The sequence below is a fragment of the Sciurus vulgaris genome, assembly GCF_902686455.1.
Source record: "Sciurus vulgaris genome assembly, chromosome: 5".
Taxonomy (NCBI): Eukaryota; Metazoa; Chordata; class Mammalia; order Rodentia; family Sciuridae; genus Sciurus; species Sciurus vulgaris.
Genome location: NC_136465.1, coordinates 161610677 through 161627707, shown reverse-complemented (window position 1 = coordinate 161627707; position 17031 = coordinate 161610677). Strand labels below are relative to the sequence as shown.

At 37.2% G+C, this 17031-nt stretch overlaps 1 protein-coding gene across 5 annotated transcripts in view; it reads right to left on the bottom strand.

Annotated features, from left to right (window-relative positions):
• Positions 1-15408, bottom strand: part of MYBPC1 (myosin binding protein C1) — an 83103-nt gene extending 67695 nt beyond the window's left edge. For all 5 annotated transcript variants that reach the window (XM_079141364.1, XM_079141361.1, XM_079141365.1 and 2 more), the window contains exon 1: positions 15271-15408. In XM_079141364.1, coding sequence (XP_078997490.1) covers positions 15271-15295 — 25 coding nt within the window. In that variant the 5' untranslated portion in view covers positions 15296-15408. The remainder of the gene's footprint in view (positions 1-15270) is intronic.
• Between the last annotated feature and the right edge of the window lie 1623 nt (positions 15409-17031).

Here is a 17031-nt window from a genome sequence, read left to right as displayed (position 1 = left end):
GCCACTTGGTTGTCCTTTCAGGCGGCCACTGACAGGGCATTTAATAACAGTACTAAACCTATTTCCCACTCTGTAGAAAAGGCCAAGGCACCCATTTTGTATGTGTAGGGTTGCCGTGAGAATGAAATGAGTCCCAGTAGTGGGGCAGGCACATTCATAGAGTCTAACGTGAGCTCAGTGCAGAAAGAGACCCCTTTCCCCCAGAGATCAAGGGCACCAAAGTATATCTAACATTGTCCTACCTGTGTGAGAGACGCTTTCTGAAAGATGAGGAGACCAAAGTCCTCTGGCTCTGTAGCTCTTTGTTTTATTACAAAACAAGCTACTGTTCACTGGGAAACAGTAACTTCTCATAGTTCTTTCTGGAAGCACACATGCGTGCACTAGATTTCTACCTATGCGTATTCAAACTTTTCAAAGCTCTGGTTTTGCAGTTTCACACCTGACTTTGGCTATCCACTATTACAGAGCAATCGGGCTACAAAGCCTGTGAAAGAAACTTCTGTTAAAGAATATATGATTTCCGGGTAGCTAATGGCATTCCCATGGCCAAAGAGCATGAAATTTCTCCTTCTTAATCCCTGCAGATACCCAGAACTGGGAATTAGTGAGTGAACCAGCTGCTTCAACTCCAGGGCAGGAAGAGGCAGTTAGTGAGGGTGATTTCTTTTAAAACAATTTTCCACTTGATCATTAAGTAAAATGTAAAGACAGAAAAGGTTTGTACTACAGGCTCATTGTGGAATTCCTAGGAGCCTTATTTTGGTCAGTGTCTGAGATTTTTTTCACATCCTTTTTTCACGAGTGACTCTAAAGTGGGCAGAATATTACCCTGCAACAAACAGTTTGGCCAGAGTCATCACTGTGTTTAGGCTGAATATCCAGTTTTAGTCTTGTCTGGCTGAAATGAGCATAGAAAAATGAATGGATTGTACTGTAACAGGAACCAAGAGCAAAGGATACAAGCTGCCAAGTGGCAACAATGTCTTTTTTTCATCACTAATATTTTATGCCTGGTACAAACTTCAATTTGTTGGTTTATTTGTTTAAAAAGACTGTTTTTGAATATTTATATGACCATAAATAAGTATATTATTATTTACTAAAGAGGGGAAAAGAGTATATAACCCAAGCAGGTGGGGACCATATAACCACACAGGCTGGCAGAAGATGGTACAGCAGGATGTGATGTAATTCACAGAGCGAAAACACAAGTGTCCCTGAGGTGGCATGGACAGATATGCTCTCGCTTCTTCAGCACATCATGGAAAGTATCATAGGGCCATCGTCAACCAGAAGATGAAACCCTCTGTCCAAGCACTTTATTTTCAGAGATCTGAGTGCAGAAGTGGAAATCTAATATTGACAGCTTGGCTTTGGGCAAGTTGTTGAAGCACATGGATAGATATCAGAATACTGAGAGCGAGAAGCCAGTTTCTTTGACACATTATCTTCTAGACTGAGCCACAGTCGCACAATGCCCTGGGCCCTTATCCTGCTCTTTCTATAGACAACTTTCTCTGCCCCTGGTCTCTTTCCCCTTCATGACTGCGGAAGTGATTTATCCTGCCACTCTGTTTCATCCTGTTTTTCTACTTGAGCAGGTCTGTTACCTACTGGTGTCGGTACTCTCTCCAGGTTGGCATTGACGCTGTTGTCGGTGGGCACTTCCTTGTTCTCCCTCTGTAGTGCCCTGTAGCTCCTCTATTCTAGAGCTCTCTTCTCTGTTCACCTTCTCACCTTTCTGTCCCTGAAAAAAAGTGATGTTCTTCTTCATTTCCCCATCAGACCTTCTGCTTTTTCTCTGCATACAGCTAAATCAGACAGACCCAGGTCTGAATTCTGACTGTAGGCTTTATTAGGTATATAATATCAGATGATTCCATAATCCCTATTAGCTTCAGTTTCTTTATCTGTGAAATAATAATAAATGACCCCAAAGGTGTCATTCCCATGCAAAATGCATAGCACAGCTCCTGGCAGGTAGAAAGAGCTCTGTCGTTAACAGCACTAGCTATTCCCATTGCTTTCCTTTGACAATCTTGGTCTTTGGGTACTTCTCTCAAGGCTCTCTGAGCTAATTATTCCATTCCATTCTGCCTTATTCTCTTGACATTTTGGACCCCACCACAATATACTATTTCTTGATTCTAATTATTTTTCAGGAGTCTCAGCACATTTATGTCTCTTTTGCTTCCCAATTAAACAAAAATGTTTCCTTCCTTTTCTATCTCCCTGGTATTGCTTTATTTCTGAAAACACATTAAGTGCATGGTAAATTAAGAATTTAGGAGGGCTTCTCTGTTGGTTGTATGTGAACTATCAAGTTGACCATGCTTTCATAGAATCTATTTGCAAAGGCCCATTTTGTAAGAGCAACAATGGTTGCTTAAAATTCAAGTAAGACCAACTGTGGAGTCTAACCAAATAAATTAGAATCATCTTAGACACAGAAACTGAATATAAATCCTTCATTTCTATTCATTTCTATTATGTGTGTAGGGGCCACAATCTATGTACTAGGCCAAAACTCAAACCAAAATGAAAATCTAAAGGTTTAATTCAACTTCCTCCAAATCCACAGAATGTTGGTCATTAACAGTTAACGGATAATCCAAACTTGGAAACACAAGCTATTAGTGCTAAGACATTTGTAGGATGGTTGCAGGAAATGGAAATTGGAAAATGTATGCCTGACTGATAAGTAGGTAAACTTTTCCTTTTTAAAATCACAGAATCCCCATTACTTTATAGCCAGTGAAGGAATAAAAAGTTAGCAACTTGTTGGCAGCAGATAGATGCAGGACCTATGTTATATTAATTTTTTTTTTTTTTTTTTTTTGTGGTGCTGGGGATTGAACCCAGGGCCTTGTGCATTCAAGGCAAGCACTCTACCAACTGAGCTATATCCCCAGTCCCTAATTCTTATAATTCTTTAACTCTATAATTTTAGGACTATGATTATCCCTGTTTTGCAGATGGAAACTGAAGCCCTGCAGATCCCACAGCACATGAAGGGTGAAGCCAAGCTGCCCAGGTCAGCCTGACTCAGAGCCAGTGCCCTGAACTTCCCTTCTTAGTTGCTCATTTTAACAGAGGCAGAAGAAATGAATAATTACTTCATTTTCCCTAATGAATTGGTCTTATTCTTAAGGCCACATAGCCATATATGGATGTTTCCCTATCTGTATGAGTGAGGTGCACCCCAATATCCTCATCTTTGTAGTGAAAATAACAGCAGAACCTTTCTTAGGAGTGGTTGTTAGGAATGAATGAGTTAAAAGGGGCAGGGGACACTGGAAATGTCATATGTGCTTTATCACTTCATGGTTATCATCATGATTATCATAATTTTTACTCAGATGCACCTGTGTAAAAGATACCCATGTCTTTCTGCACATGCCACCTTGCTATAGATCTGTCTTATCTCCAGGCCCATGAGCTGCATGGTGTTAGAACATGTTTGGGATTGGGGTAGGGGCTGAGGAAGCAGCTGGGGACTGGAAAGAGGTAGTAGGACTCTCCAACCCTACTTTACAATGGAAATAGTTATTGGTTTTGATGGAATTTATATGCATTATAGGTCATACAAGGTCAATCAACCATCAATCAATTGTGGTAGACCAGAAAGGATAAGAGAAAATGAGCTCTCCAACAGTTCCTGGGCATTTGAAACTAAGAATTCATCTTAACCTGGAGAGATGGGAAACCAGGACTGGCAAAGACCAAGCAACTCTTGACTTGGATGGAAAACGAACTGTTACCACTAAGTAAAGACCCTAGGGTGTCCCTTTATACCTCAAAGGAACTGATCTCCCATCCTTCTCACTCTAATTCGTGCCTTTTTCTCAGTTTCTGCAATGCTTTGCACTAAAAACCATTTGCACATTTCCCCCAATTCATTGGCTGCCTCTATAACAATCATTCATTAACAGCAATGTCCATGGTGCCCCACGGGCTATTGAGTACCCAGGACCATTCAGGCAATGAGAGTTCATTGAGTTCCAATTGAGTTACCAAGGGCAAGGGGATTATAAAGATGGTCAAGAAGAGAGGAGATTCCTGTGCATAAGGAACTCACAGATAAATGAACTGCCCTTGAGTATCAGTTTAATCACTGAACCAAGTCACTGGGCTCCCTTTTGACATTCAAGAGTCTCTACTTTTAACAGTTCTTCTAGAGCATCCACAACTGTTGTGTGCATGGGAGCCACCTAGAGATCCCATCCAACTACAGATTCTGACTCCAGGGGTCAAAGCAGGCTCAGATTTTGCCTTTCTAATAGGCTCCAGGTGCTGCTGGTGCTGCAAGTCCACCACCCACAATTTGAGTAAGAAGGCTGGGCCCTACATGTCACCCATCCTCTCCCATTTCATAGGTAGTTGTGAATGCTAACAGGTTTACAGTAGATGGGGCATTTTCTTTTTCCTTTGGTCACAAGCTTCTTGAGGACACGGCCCATCTCGTCCTCCTTTTCAAGTTCCACACAGCAGGTGCTCCATAAATATAGTTGACAGGCAGGCTGTTCCTGGCCTGCACAAAGCCCCTTCTGCTTGCTGCCAAGAAATCAAGAACGGTCCCCTGGCACTCCATGGGCAGCTTTCTTCATCTGTGTTACCCACAGGGAACACTATGTCTTCCATTGGTCTCCCTCCCGCTGGCTGAAGGCTCCCAGGCATTCGCCCAAACCCCATCATTTAGATTTCGTCTTACTGTCAACACATGTCTTGCATTTCTTAACAAGGGCAGGAGAGCAATTAGGGCTACAGTTTTGGCTCTCAGGAATAATAAACCCCTTGCCTTTCTAAGGAATCTCATCCTTTTAAAATAGGGGCTGGTAAAGCAGGGAAGCAACCTGAGTCAAGGAACCTGTCCCACCCAGTTCTTAGCAAATGACTCTCAGTCAACCATATCAGTTCTGATGTCCACCAGGTTAGCTGTGTTGTAATGGCCACGAGGCAACTACTTCCAGTAAGCTCTCTAAATCTTAAATAAGCAAATGGGTATTGATTGAGATTAGGTCCTGATATACCTTGGCTAACTTCAAAGTCAAAGGGCAAATTCTGTGGATCCTTCCTACCAGGTGAATAAAACTAGTTTTTGGTCCCCTTTCTGTGTCCTCCATCCAATGCCTGTTAGAAAACATACCAACAGGATGGTCTCAAGAGCAGGAATATGTAAGCTGCTGTTTAAAGCTGTTTTGAAAATTAGGATACGCTTTGAAAAACAAAAAACATTCTGACCCAGGAGCTAAAGCCTGCTCCTTCCTTCTTGGGCAAGAGCGGCTGTTGTTTGATCCTTTCTAATTCATAGATATAGACTTTCTCTTCCTCTGCAACATTGAAATGCTTTCAAAGGGCTTGATCTATTTATAGTGGATTTTTCCCTATGATCACCTACTGTAAAAAGCACAGGTATGGCACCAATGGCATGCCTGCAGAGACTGTGCCCAGGCATTCTAATTGACGTGCACTGGTGGCAGCTATGAAGTAGACAGCCCCATATGTGGCCTTTGTGCTGCTACTGAAACACTGGGAACCCAGTTCACTCCATAAATGGCTGGCTCTCTCCAGTGGAGGCCATTTCTATTTTCAACGATCAAGGGTTCCAGGGTCAGTAGCTTGAAGGGGGAAAAGTCTTAACTCTTAAAAGGCAGTAACTTGCCTCTCTTTCCATGTATGAGCCTGTCCACTAAAATGACATACTCTGTCCTTTCCTTCCCATAGGCTCACTATCTCAAATAATACATCATTTTATAGTACATGATAATACTAATGTTACTGCATATTATTACATATATTAAAATAATATAGTGGTACTTCAAAATAGTCAATGTTTCCTTGTGTGCAATTTCATCTAGTTCTTTGAAAACATGGAAGAATAATTATACCATACCGTATGAATATATTATGGATCCATAGAAAAGACAGGAAGAACATAAAATATAAACTGTTATCAAATGTTATGTTTATAATTTTTTTTTGTGAGTGTGGCTTTTGTTCTGTCACTTTTTTGGGGAAAAGTTTTTGAAAGATAAATATTCTAAAGCCATCCTTTGGTAATATGAGGTGGAGGAGAAAATTGCATGTTATTGCTAATTATTATTGCTTTTTCTCAAAATGGCACTCTAGGCTTAAATAAAGTATGTATGTTTTATGTATGATGACCATCAATGACATTGGCTTTACCTGTCCAAATCCTATATTGCCACTTTTAGTAACTTAGAAGATTATTTTTCTATTAAATAGGCAATAAACACTATCAGATTTTTTTCCTTGATGATGGTGAATTCTGGCCCTATGTACATGCTCCAGCCTGGTCCTCATATACCTAGACAATAGCACAGTGGAAAATGCTTAATATAATATATTGTTTGCATGGACACATACAGAGTACTCAAGAGAAGTTTTGACTATATTAATTATAAGTGTCACCAAAAAGTTAGCAAGGACAAATGACAGTGCATTCTTATTGGGCATATTGATTATGTATCAGAAATACAGAATTCGGACATAAATCAAGATTTAATTTAATATTTTAACAGTATATGCCTATTTTGTCCTCTCTACTCATTATAAATTGTGGGTCCAGATATTTTATACACTGGATTTAAGGAATTTCCATATTTTTAGAGGTAATCTAGTAGTTATCAAGTAACGGTCTGGGATCCCCAAGAGTCCTTAAGACTCTTTTATGGAGCCCACAAGGTCAAAGTTACTTTTATAATAATGCTGAAACATTGTTTGCTTTTCTTACTCACAGTCTTTCACAAATATAGAGTGAAGTTCTCTAGAGGATACATAATGTGTGATGGCATTAATGGCCTGACAGTTGAGAGAATGTGTGCTTGAATATTATTGGGTTTCAAACACTTATCAATTTTAATTTCCAAAAACATAATAAATGCTTTTCAGTTCAGTTTCTTCAATAATTATTAACAGTGAAAATACTTCTGGGACCAAAAAATTTGAGAACTTCTGGTTTATAATTTATTGCAAATCTTCCTTAGAAAAAGGTTGTGTGAGTTAGTGCATGTGTGTGTCTAATAAATTCATGCTATACACCTCACTTGAGAAAAATATGCAGTTTTGACTGATAAAAATGAATGAAGCAGTCAAAATTAAAACCACACGATGGATTTTGGGGGCAATAACTTATTTTTATCTGTGCATAACAGAGAAAAAGATAATATCGTCCATTCTGCTTCTCCTGTTTGTATTTGGCTGTCTAGCAATGTTACTTAATAAGGTAACAGCAGTTGACCTCTGAAGAGGAAACTGGATTTGTCTGAAGCTACTCAAGGTCCATGAACCAAGATTCTCTGTGCATTACCCATGGAAGAACCCCACTGTGTCTTGGTAAACCCAGAACCTGGAACTAGGGGGAGGGAGATCAGGTGTGTAAGAAGCCACACTTATGAAGATGCTCACTGTCAGGTGCTGACCTTGTATTTCACAACCTGGGAAGTGAGTGCTCTCCAGGAGCCTACCTAGTCCTCAGGTGAACCTTACTTGACCAGGTTAGTTACCTACAGCATAGTCCATGACAACAAAGACAGACAAGAAGGGGGCAACTTTACCTACTGACTGATGAGAATAAGAAGTCAGCAATTTTCCAGAAAAAGATGAAACAGAAATGCTATAAATAACACAAACTCAAAATACAAATCAATATGAGCCCATTTGATACAAAAGCAAGTCATTTGGGTTCTTGGGATGTCGTGTACTACAATAGTTGGTATCTATAATTTAAGACAAAATGAAGCTATATCCATTGTCCTTTATTTTTTTTAGAAGCAAAGAGTGATACATTACATTTTGGGAATGTCTCTGTCCAAATTGGTTGAGGTAATAACGTTCTCAGATGCCAGAACAAAATGAACTCTTCGCTCTGCAGAGAATCCAGCTATTCAAAATGATTCCATTAAGTCCATATTCATTTACTGTGGCCAAGTGATGTCAAAGTCTGTGCCCTAAGGGTCTGAATAGATGAAATCTTAGTTGTGCCCTGAATATGTAAATTTTCAGTGACTCATGCTTCAGTCTAGTGGAATTTCCCTAAATCCACAGGACTTTTTCCCTCTCTTAATCAACTTGTTCTTTTGTCTTTTTAATTACACATATTTCAACTCAAGATGTCATTCCACACAGGAAGAGGATTAAAATATTGTAATTATTACATAGCATCAAATATAAGATCTTTTGCTAAGATCTGACAATTTTATCTCTTTATCTCATGTTTTTTTAAAAAAAATCAATTGGGTCTGGAGTGGCACAGATCAAGGCTTCCCTGTTTGGGAGGAAAATGCTTGAGGTTTTCTTGTAAGTTCTCAGCACTTTACCTGATTTATTTTAGTTTTCACAAAGACTTAGTGAGTCAAGTACTGTTTTAATCATATTTTACAGATGAAGAAACTGAGGCATACAAAGTGCCAGTAACTCAGTACATGGTGCAGCTGAAATGTGAACTATCTAGAATGTTTTATGAATACTCCATAGTAACTTGTTTGTTGCTATGTTTAATATGACAATAAATACAGAGAAAAAGCCAAAATGCATACTATATTTGGAACAATCTTAAAAAGACATGTAACTGTAAGCATGAGAAATTAAGATGTAGTGATACTAATAGGTGAACTTCTAGTTATGAGTAGAACATTCTGTTCCATTATGAAATTTTATAGGAGGCAGAGGCTATTACCTGATAAAAGCAAAGAATTCCCGAGGAAATTTTTAAAAGATTTGATGTGTTTTAGAGAAATATTTGGATGATTTTGGAAGAGAAAAAAAAAAATGTTTCGCCTAAAGAGATAAATACAAGTCAAAAAAATGAATAAGACAAATTTATAAGATCTAATACCTGACATATTAAACATAATTTTAGATATTGCATTTATGTGCCAAATTGGGCTATAAAAGGATTCCTAAGAGAGTATAAAAGGGCAAAAGTCTTATCAAAGTGGATTTAGACTTGAAAGGCATAATGAAAGTCAGATTACAGTTAGCTTTTTGTGATCTCATTGTAGAGAGAGAAATAAGCATGAGAGGGAATGGACCTGGTCTTCCCTTTGCCAAATCAACTAATCTATGCCCCAATCTAATAGTATCTAAAATTTTACTCTGGAAACACACCCAAAAGTCCACAAATTCTTGGCCTCATGAATGTGAACATTCTGAGATTTGGCTTGCTGTTTATCTTTGTGGTTGTACAAACATACTCTGTGAATTAAAGTTGAACCTATTTACCTCACACAGACTTGGGTGGGACAAGACCATATTGTCACTTGGGTATTCAGGGGCTGTATTTGTAAAAAGCTATGGGGACAGAGGGCCTGTTCTCTCTGGTTATGAAATAATTAGCAGGCATGTAGAAAATTAATGACAAAGTCTTGGTTCTTTTTTAGTTTCATCTTTCAAATCACTGTGCTATTAAATTTTAGGAAATGGCTCTTGAATAAACAATAGCTACTTTATGGTTAATCTAACTCAGAAGGGGATAATTCAGTAACTACATTTCTATGTATTTAGGAAGTTTCCCCAGCATGCGATACTTTGAACCAACCAAGCAGTCCAGAAAAGACATGTGTTCCCATAAGAACTGATGTAAATAAAAACAAAGAAGACATAGCCACATCTTAAAATTAAAATTTTTGGGCACACACATGAAATTAAAATTTTTCTACTTATTTTTGATTGCTAGAACTTTAATCCTGTTCTTCATGATTTAACACACCCAAGCATGTCTAGAGATGAGGTCTAGAATTACTGCAGAAGACATTGGCTGCTGGGAGTACTTCATGTCACTTGATACAGGTTTCATAGACTAATTAGGGGGGAGTGCAGATAAAAATAGTAATTATTCATAATAATCAAAATTCTTCTCTAGGTATCTACATAAAGGCCCCCAAATACATTTTTAAATGGAGTAATAATAAGGATTTTAAGCAAAAATAACAAAGATACTTTCTATGGCTGAAACAAAACAACGAAAAAAAAAAAAAAAACAAAAAAAAACATCAATTTCACAGAGCCTCCTCTCCCAAATCCCTAAAGTTTAAAAGAATCCATTTGTTTCTTATAATAATGTAGAAACATCATTTCATATTCATTCAAATCTTTAAAGAGATCATTTATTAATTTATTTCCATGCCCAAACATTTTTAAAAAGAGGCTTCAGCCTGGCTGCTTCATTCCAACATGAATGTTGGAGAATTAGACTTTGAAATTGTTAAGAATAAGGAAACAGTATGAATGGCATGTGCCAACAAGCTAAAAGAAAATGTTTCAAGGCCATGTCTAATGGCCAAAATGAATGAGCCATTGAGATAATAAAGGATCACAAGTGCTTCACTTTTTCCCTTTCTCTTGGGTCCCTCAGACCAGCTGGTGGGCCTGACCTCTGCCTTTGATCACATCATCAACTCTTTTACCCTTGACTTCACTGCCGTTTTAAAGGCCTGGGAACGGGAGGTAGACTTTAGACTTACTGAATGAGAAGCAAGGATTCAAACTTGTTTTTCCAAAGTTTTTTTTAAGCGATATATTTAGGGCGCTTCAGAGGAAAGAATTGGCCAGTCCTTTATTTATCTTCCTAACAGGTGCAGTATGAACAGTCATAAAAGCAGGCTACTGAAAAGAAAGTTTCTGCCAAGTATTAAGCCCCTTCAGGGTGCATTTGCCGAAGAGTATTCCTTCTTAACAACAGAGAGCTGAAATCCATGCCATGAATCTGCAGTGCGGCAAGGCAGCTTTTCTTTGTGGGGGAGGGGTCAGGAAATTACATTGTGGTATTCATTCATATAACTTCTTTATTCCTCATCCAAGTCTGGAACTTGGCCTAAGTGAACCATTCCAAGTTTGGAGGAAAAGAGTTGCCCTTGAGAAAATTCCTCCACCCTTGTTCTTTCTTTTTATTTCCTATATATGATTAACTGCTGCTCGATTCAAGGTAAAGGTAATATTCTTTATATATCATGACTTTTCAAAGACAAATTATTTTGCTGTTTGAAATAACCCCATCTAGTCTCATGCAGGTGGAAACTGAAGGTCAAAGAGTAAGTAAATTTGAGAGGGAGGCTTCCTATCACCAGGGTTCCTTTTCTGACGATGACTAAGCCCTGTGCCATGCTTGCAAATAGGGGAGAGGTGATGGATGCTGTTGTACCTTCTGATGCGTTTTGGACTCAGCAGAAATTTAAAATGTGATAAAAGCTCTAGGGAGTATTAAAAAAAAAAAAAAGACATAGAAAGGGAAAAACTTCTCTGGACTGAGAATATGCACACACACACACACATACACACACACACACACACACACACACCATTGTCCATTACCAAGTTCCCACCTATTCAAGATCGATAGAATAGATATTGTATGCTGACACAAAAAAATATCTGTAAGCTTAACACCAAGTCTTTGACTTCTACACTTGCAAAATGACTTCTTAAAACGACAATCATAAATGAACCTGTGTTTTGCCCCATGTCTGAGCTTTCAAGAAGGGAATCTCACATAGAAGATGAGAAAACAAATGAATCTCCCAAGGTGTTCTGAATGGCACACTAGTGCTAAGGAGGAACTATGACTTTCTTCCAACAAGTACATAAAATAAAAGGAAACCGGATACATCACATAACCAAAAGCAAAATTCATGATAAGGTCTCAACTCTGTGTTTTAGAAGAGAATTTTCTGGATTCTGCGGAATCTTAACAGTTAACAACTATCTCAGGAGGATAAGGAACCAGGCTTATGGTTGTAATCATTTCATACTGCAGAGATAAAATTTTAGGAAATCATTTTTATAGGTTGAAAAGTCAGCTATAGTCTTTTTAAACTAGTAGAGATTCCACCCCCAAAAGAAAGGCAATTGCAATTTTCTATTTTTATGTTGATAAAATTTCTTTTTGACTGGGAAAGAGACGTTTCCAATGAAAGGCAAATTCTTTACAAGTGTAACCCAGGGAAATTAACTGTGATGGCCTTCAGATACCATCTCATGTGCATCTCTGAACTCCCAGCAACTAGCATACAAGAAGTGTTCAATTAATACGTGACACATAAACGACACATTATCTGCAAGTTAATGTGGGAAAGTCACACAAATCTGAACCCTCCTTCTGTATCTCCTCTCAGCATTTTATTAGAATGAATAAACCCAATTTGTCCTATTGTCCCGGATGTGAAACACCTATAAAAACCTAAAAATAGTATGAATATGTAATATATGTTTATAAGAATACAATAATATATAATTATAATAGTAACTATAGTAATGTAATATGGAATAATATGCAATAATATATTATTATAATAGTATTAATATAATAATATGTAAACTCTAGATTATGATTTCCAATTTATTTTAATAAACCTGTGTTGATTTCATTGAAATACTCAAACAATTGAAAACTTGGGACTTAATTTTTGTTTTTTTTTTTTTAATTTTTGGTTTTCTTTTCTTTTTTTCTTATTACAGGCTGTATTTTGATTCATCATACACCCCATTTGTGTACATTGATCAGGTTCTTCATGAATTCAAAGTGTAGGTCAGGCCTTTTATGCATAATTGATAGTTCAAATAATACTGTTCTTCAAAGGAAACACACACAGTGGGTGTAGGGCAATGGGAGGTGGGCTACTTCTTAAAAATAATACTCTCTGGACTTGGTGGTAGAGCACATGCCTAGCATGGGTAAGGCCCTGGGTTCAATTCTGAGCCCAAAGAGGAAAAATAATTCTTTATTTTTCCAAAAAGGGTCACTCAGACATCTAGAATATTTTAAAGGATCTAAGTAAAGACTGTCGACCAATTACCTCTAATAGGTAGAAGACTTCAGTATCTCTATTAGACTTCCTCCTCAAAGTCCAAAGTTACACTCTCCTTCCTCCCCCTCAGAAGGACCAGATCTCCCAAGACCCAAGATGAGACCATCAGAATGGAGATGGTTGAGCAAGACAAGAAAACTCAGTCTCTTCTGAAGAACTGCCAGATTCTGCCAGATCCTAGGAGTGCCAAACCAGCCCTGATGTCCTATCAAGACTCCAGCAAGCGGCCATGTCCTTTCTGGGCACAGCTTTCCCAGCTGGGGAAGAAGTGAGAAGACCTGTATGGACTGGAGGAACCTGCAGATGGTCTGAAATGACCATGGAGAATTGATTCCCTGGCATGTTTCAGTTTCCTTTAGAAGGTACAAGTACTCATGACCAAAACAGCTTGGCAACAGCCACACTCCTTAGTCTTCTGATATCAATGATAGTAAAAGGTAATGATTTCAAGAAGAAAAACTCCTCAAAGTACAGTTCCTTTAAAAATCAGTTCTGCTGATAAGAGAACAATAACAACAAAAATCTCTGTACTTCCTCGATGGAATTTAAATATATCAGTAATCCCCCCCTCCTTTTTTTCTCCCACTTCCCACCATCCAAATTTAAACTAACCAAAGAATCTATGGGTATAAAATTACTGGCCGGGGTAGAGGGACTCCTACACAGCATATCAACAGTGTTTTTATAGTGGAAGAAGGTCGTAGAGACTTTAGTGTCTGTGCTGATTTATGAAAAAAGATACAGATATATATGTATATAATTGTCTAAGTTAAACATATATTTTCCTCTATGTAGCTCTAAAGTTTCATTTTCTGTAAAAGGAAAATCAATCCGATTGAGTTGTCAAAACACAAAACTTCATCTCGTCTAGCAGTCAGAATAATTTAATTAACTTTATAGGCTCTGCAGCCTGACTGACACCTTATTTATTAGTTTTTCGGCTTTTCTTGTCATTTTCAATTGGACTTTCAAACAACAAATGCTAACTCATCCACTAAATTTAGGATGATCAAAACAATATTCTGTCCTGAGATAGGAAAAACATAGAATGCACTTCATCCAAGTAAACCTTGAAGAGGCAAGTCAAGTGACAGATCAACTAAAAAGGACACTTAATACACATGTAAATCATTTGCATTACAAATAAGACACTTTAGCAGGGGTTGGACTCACTGACTGATAGTCAGGATTAAGTTCCCATATTAATGCATGCATTTGGTGTGGTTATTTCGGGTGGAAGACTTCATCCATCAATGCCCTCCGCCACTAAGTAAGGCCAACCTGTAAACTGATCACCACGGCTTGTCAGCACTGGTTACTTAATTACATAAAGAAAATATATTTAAAAGACTTTCGATAATATGGTTAGTATTTCAACTTTGGGTTTAACATGTAGCATCTTTCCCAAGTTTCTCCAAAAGAATGGTTGAAGGCCTTTTTAAGAATTAAAAATGAAAAAGCTAAATATTATTTTTATATTGCCTGCTAATCTGTGAGTGTGTGCATGCATTTTTATTTGCAGAAATAAAAATGAGAGATTCAAGAAGTATAATGAAGACTGGTTTTAATGAATAAAATTTTAAAAGCTATTTCCATTAAGAATTAAAGCCAATGTATTTGAGCCGTGGATGTTTTCATTAATTTTCCATAATCACTAATTCCAGTTTATATTATTAATTAGTAGTTTTAAAATATTGATCTTCTTTATAGAAAAGAAAAACTTTCTTGCGGAAACATTTTTTTCTGATGAAGATATTTTTATATTTTCAGTTTCATTATTTTAAAAGGTTACCTTTGAAATTATATATAATAAAACTCGGGAAGAACATAACCTGTGACATTCAAAGATTTTTTCTTTTCATTCAAGAATTTGCTAATGAAGTTCCAAAAAAACAAAGACAAATGGATAAAAGCAAAAAAATACCTCCATCTGTGTATTTTGAAGGTCTTTCCATGAAAAAATAACAAGTCTGGAAATATGTTACAAATTCTTTTTTGAAGTCTTAGTCAAATTTATCAACTATTTGAAAAAGTCTTATAAGCCCTCACCCCGGCTTACTGCAAAAACATGGTAAAAAAAATTGAGACCAAAGATAAGAAAATATGCTTAAAAATACAATATGCCCACCATAAGCAATTAACATCCTCAAATTGCAAAAACAACAACAAAAAGATTTTTTGCAAGTGAGTGATAAAAATTTCATTTGACCATGGTAGTCAATATTCCTTTACAAACTATCATTATGAGATATTTTTTCAATTCATTACACTCTTGCTGTATTTTCCTCTAATCTTTTGCCTGTACAAAATCTTATCCTTGCATCACAGTGATTCTATTATCTTACAGTCTATTTAAAAAATTGGATATTTGTTTGAAAAGAGATACCCAAATAAACACGCTTCATTAAAAAGTACAACAAAAAGATTTATGGATGAGTCTTACCCTCTTTCTTAGTGGGTTCTGGCATGGCCACAGATAAAATGTTATTCTCCAAAGAGATTTTTCCCTTCCAGTACTAGTTGACAGAAACCCCAAGAGCAGACGAGAGATGGTTCAGGTCAATGTGACAAGCAGTTGGGGAGAAATCCAGTGCTTTTATACTGCCTCTGGACATCAATCACGTTAGCACCTCCCTTCTTCAGCGCAAGGATGCTGGAACTTGACAGCTACGGGGACCTTTCTCACATCTGTTGTCTGCACTCTGCTCTCTCGCCTACTGGAAGGAATCTCCTGTCCATCTCATGTGGCTGATGAGAACACCTCTAACTTTCTAAATTCAGCCGCAGCCTCGTGTTCTTTCTTGCTCTTCTCTTGCCATCTGACAGATGCATGTGCCTATTCAGGAGCGAAAAAAGTTTGCTGGTTGGTAAAAAAATAAATTAAAATCATGATATGCTAATCCAATCACTAGTTTAATTTTCACTAAGATCAGAAAGAAAACTTTATTCAGATAATTTTATGCTCTCATTAGCTTGTCATTTTCATTAATTCTCAATTTGGGGGGTTTAAAATTTTCTCTTTTCTTACTTTTTCTTTATAGAAATTTTTATTGGTATCTTATATTTCATTTATAATAGTGTGATTCAGCTCAACATATGTGTACATGAACATAACACAATTTGGTCAATTTCATTCCCCAGTATCTTCCCTTTTAAATTTTCATATTTTATTAATGTTTCAAAATTAATTTGCCAAGTTGAATTTCTAAGTTGAATATCTTGTTTTATTTTATTTGCCAAGAATAGCAAAGGTTTCTATTGAGGAATACATAGCATTTACCACTTTTCCAGGAAACATTATTTTTTAAAATTATAGGGCATATAAAAGGATGAAGCAATGATATATGCTATAACATGAATGATGCTTATGCTCAGTGAAAGAAGCTAGACACAAAAAAAGAGACCGCAAAGTAACATTCTATCTCCTCTTCACTTCTACTTATACAAAATATCTAGGATAGATAAATTCATAGAGTCGAAAACTAGTTTAGTGGATGCTATGGACTGGGGGAAATAGAATTAGGTGTGACTGCTTGTGGGTACAGCATTTCTTTTGGTAATGATGAAAAATGTTCTGGAATTAGTGGTGATGGTGGTACAAGTTTGTGAATTTATCAAAAACACTGAATTATACACTTAAAAATATGTGGGACACGGGCAAAGAAATTCAGACAGACAAGTAGCCATTGTTTTGATTCAGGATGACAAATGGTCATGCAAATCTCATTTAAGATAATTTGTAGAAGGTATCAGATGTGGTCAAGTTCTCCAGAAACTCTCATGGAACTGATAGAAAACTACCAGAGGATCAAACTGAAAAAGACTACTTACTTTCTTTGTTCACATGCATGACACCTCAGAGACAAGTACTAAAATTGGTTTATATGAAAACCACCCATGTGCCTCTATTGGCATGCGAGTTCAATGTAATTTTGAGGAGACTGATTGATTTGTCCTGAACCAGCCACACTGTCTCGTTTAATTTCCCTTGTGGCTGAGAGCACAGCTGGTCAGACTTAGCTCTACCAAACCCTGTGCCAAGCTAACTTTTCATATAAGGATGGAAACTTGACTTAGAACTCAATAGCATCATGCTTTAGCTATGTGGGGAGAGGAGGAAGCAGGCCAGTTAAGACGGTCAGTGAACATCATCTATAAAACACATCCTCTCCATACTCCTGAACACATGGTTTGCTTTTAAGAC